The 3,970-nt window shown below is 47.5% G+C and overlaps 1 protein-coding gene across 1 annotated transcript; it reads right to left on the bottom strand.

The window, feature by feature from the left end:
• Nucleotides 1-313: 313 nt before the first annotated feature.
• Nucleotides 314-2,731, bottom strand: RPS19BP1 (ribosomal protein S19 binding protein 1). Its single transcript, XM_051784261.1, has 4 exons — nt 2,640-2,731; nt 2,415-2,555; nt 2,050-2,147; nt 314-993 (listed from the first exon to the last, which is right to left on the bottom strand). The coding sequence occupies exons 1-4, from the start codon at nt 2,686-2,688 to the stop codon at nt 859-861; spliced, it is 423 nt and encodes a 140-aa protein (XP_051640221.1). The 5' UTR covers nt 2,689-2,731; the 3' UTR covers nt 314-858.
• Between the last annotated feature and the right edge of the window lie 1,239 nt (nt 2,732-3,970).

Genomic DNA, 3,970 nt, shown 5'->3' with positions numbered 1-3,970 from the left:
GGCTACATCTCGGTGGGATGCTCTGGTATAAGCATCCAAAGGACAACTTTGTCTGACAGCTCTTCCTTGGAGAGAGGGGAGACCGTAAGCAGGCAAAATGGAGAAGTCATCTCCATTCCACTGCACTCTTTGAAGGCCTCAGCATGTCAGAGAGAAGATTAAATATATGTGTCAACATGAATCAGAGAGGCCATTCACACAACTGAGTCATCCTAAAGACAGGAATGCTTGGATCAGAACAGTGACACAGTTTGTCTTCATCAACTGTAGCTTGTCATAATAATTGCTATTACAAAGGCAAAGAGAGACAGCGTCTGCAACAATTATTTAATCAAATGACATATAAAAAGTTTTTGCAATGACTGAAAGACCTGACAGGGGTTGTAATAAGAACAGAAACTGCAGGGTTTCTCAGGTTTAACAGTCTTTCAGAGCATCCTACCCTTCCAGGGATTTATTAGTGCTGGTCCAAACACTTCTCCATTCAGATACACTACTTTAAATACCCCCTGCCAAATAACACAGATAGCAGAAGCCTTACATCCTGAGGAAGGGGAACAAGATTTGTATTTGGCTTGGTCCACCCTTCAACATTAAGAATGCAAGACTTGCTGGCTGCAGGAAGATAATTATAAGGTCAACACATTTCAGAGCCAAGAGAACCTCCGTGGCTTTAGCTGGCCAGTAACAAGTTCTGCACAGATGCAGAGCTGCCCTGCAAGTCTGACATGGAAGTCCTCGCTGGCAGAAGGGCATCTCTGATGTCCCATCTCAAACACAATGAGGAAATGTCCAGTCCTGTGTGCTGAGCACTTAGCTGCAGAAAGACCGGAGCTGCAAGAATTCCCGTCATGTTGTTTACGGTATCCCAAAGTATTCTCTCTCAAATTTACGGAAATCTTCCTCAGTAAAGACAGTGCTTTCGGGCTTCTTCTTTTCTGCCTTCTCTGGAGGCTGATCTTTGGACTTCCTGCCTCTGTTCTGAGCAAGAACCTTCAGTCGATACAGAAATGGAAAAAACAGCAGTCATTGTTATCCAGACCAAACCACAAAATAGCAATTTTCAAGCTCACCTGCAGCATCTCTGCTATTCTACAAGTACCATGCTATATTCTGGAGTGCCTCCAAAGAAAAGTGAGAGGCAATCACCGATGTTAACCAAAGCAGATCACTGGGACAACAGTACATATCAATTTGGTATTTGGAGTCAAATATGAAAACTTCTCTCTGTAGTAACAGCCACTGACATAGAAATACTGATTTCAATTCAGATCTTTCTGAAACTATGACCTTCTTTTATCATCTCTCTCCATGAGACAACTGGAAAACTGAACAAGGTGGTGGAATTCCCTCAGCATTTTCTAATACACCATCACCTCCTTTCACAATCTCCAGCTTTAGAAACACTGGCCTAAACCACCTGATTTGTTTATGTAAGTTAACAGCCTGTATCTCATAAAAATAGCCCAACACTAGCAGTGTCAGCTATCCTCCTCTTCAAATCCTGGCATGGGACTACTTTTGAGAAAGACCACTGGCTTTCCCAAAAATTCTCAAGTTATGAGAAACACCATTCAAGATGCTACAAAATTCCTATTACGTGAGCCAGCAGCACACCTGGTTCCTCATCAAACAGCCTCCAGCTACAGAGAGGGCCAGTTTGATTGACAATAAGGAGAAGGTCTGAACCACGGCTTCTTTGCCACAGGAAGCTATGAAATCTTTGGTAATTAAGAAAAGCCAACAGTTGTCAGTACATTTGAGGAACCTAATCTAGCGGGTGGCATCCCTGTTCGTGGTGGTGCAGTTAGAACTGGATGATCTTTAAGGTCCCTTACAACCCAAATCACTCTATCATTCTATGATCTTAACTAGTATCAGAGAACAAAACAGGGGACTACATATCAACAAGAGTTTAAAACTTACTAAGTTATTTTTCCAGTGCACACAGAAATTCCTCAAGGCAACTTGTAAACAGAAAATTGACTTGACTCCCATTCACGTGTGTTCCTTAGTGGAAACAGATCCCCAAAGAGAAGTTGGTCTTACTTTTTCTGTGATGGCTTTGTCTGCAACAAGTCGTCCCTTCAACATGTACTGCAGGTTTTCCCTCAAGTGATTCACAGGCTTCTTCTTATGATACTCCTCTGGGACAAAGCAGAGCGGGACAAAACACATCAGCTGCTCATCCAGGCAGCTCACAAGGAGACACACAGGAGGATCAGCGAGGCACCGGGATAAAGACACCGCTACAGCTCGGGGATAGGGGTGCGCCCTCAAATCAGGCTGTGTTTAAATGACACCAAAAGGGCATCCGGGAGGATGGGAAGGGATGGGATACAGCGACCGGCAGGGTGGCTGCGGGACATCACAAGGGGACCCGGTGCGAGGGCTGTGGAGAGGCCGGGACTCACCTATTGCCGACTTCACGACTCTCCCCTTGACCGTGGCCTTGTTCCTGCCGGGCTCCGGCGCCCTCTTCCTCCGCCTCGCAGCGCCCGCGACCCTGGCGCCATCCCGGCCCCGCTGGGCTCCCAGAGGCACCTTTCCCTGCCCTGAAGCGGGAATAGGGACGGAGTTACTCCAGCCGGGAACCACCCGCTCCCCGCCCGCACAGCCCCCGGCCCCCGCGGGCTCACCCGGCGGCTCCAGCAGCTCCAGCCCCCGCCGCAGCAGCGCCGCCGACATGGCCGCGCCTCCCCGCGCTTCCGCCCGGCCCTCGCAGCGCTCCGCCGCCGCCCGGCCCCCACAGCGCCCCGCTCCGCCCGGAGGGACGGAACACGCTCTAGGGGTGCAGTAAATCCCGGTGTTGATGGATGTTAGGTACCACACTGCTAACTTGGCAAAAATAGGTGCCAAGAGGATGGTGCCAGACTCCTTTCGGTGGTGCCCGGCGACAAGACGATGAGCAATGGCCATAAACTAAAGCACAAGAACTTTCACCTCAACATGAGGGAGAATTTCTTTACTTTGAGGGTGGCAGAGCAGTGGAAGAGGCTGCCTGGGGAGGCTGTGGAGTCCCCCTCTCTGGAGACATTCCAAACCCACCTGGCCACGTTCCTGTGTCACCTGTTCGAGGTGACCCTGCCTTGGCAGGGGGGTTGGACTAGATGATCTCCAGAGGTCCCTTCCAACCCCAACAATTCTGCGATTCTGTGAATATGTCAAGATTATCTCAAGTCAGGATGTTCTTTGATGTAAGATCTTTGTATACTTTCAAGCCTAATCAACAAGAAAAGAGACCTAATCAGTGGAAGAGGTGGCAGTGAGTATCCCTTAATCAAGAATGTCCTGGAATTAACAACCTTTAAGGAGTAGTAAATCACAATGTTGTTGTATGTCTTTAGAACAGATAGCAATTGGCATCCCTTACTCGAGGACATCCTGGAACTAACGAGCTTCAAAGATGAGGTATGTCTATGTATACATTGCTAACTCGGCAAAATGCTCAAGTACAACTCAAGTATGTTCACTGTAATACTAAAAGTCTTGCCTAGAGGTCAAAAAGACCCCTGCCCAAGTGAAAGCCCTTCCCTCAAGCATGCATAAAAGTTAGCTGGGCTTATGTAACTTATATGGAAATTACTGACAGCAGAGGGTTTGTACGTGTAAAGTTACTAACTCTGAATATTTGTGTATGAATAATGGTGTGGATAGTCCAGTGGGTGTGCTTGATCTGTGGAATACCACCAAGCACCCAGGCTTGTGTAACTCTGAAATGTGCTTGTTGCACACCGGGTAACAAATCCTATTTTGTGGACAATACAAGAGGCAACCGCCACCACAGGGATAATAAAAGGCCAGGAAGAAAGGGAATGGTGCCATGTTTTTTCTCAATGAGGTCCCTAAATCCAGGTTTAACTTTGTGCTAGACTCATCAGGCAGAAAGGCTTGCTCTGCCATAAATTGCATCTACTATTCAGGGTTACTTTAGTCTATTTGTTTAATGCTTCCTTCTCCAGTTTTCACC

The sequence above is a fragment of the Manacus candei genome, unplaced genomic scaffold, assembly GCF_025592945.1.
Source record: "Manacus candei isolate 608988 ecotype Guabito, Panama unplaced genomic scaffold, ASM2559294v1 h1tg000018l, whole genome shotgun sequence".
In the NCBI taxonomy this organism is placed as follows: domain Eukaryota; kingdom Metazoa; phylum Chordata; class Aves; order Passeriformes; family Pipridae; genus Manacus; species Manacus candei.
The sequence above is the reverse complement of the archived record's forward strand: the minus strand, read 5'-3'. Positions and strand labels throughout refer to the sequence as shown.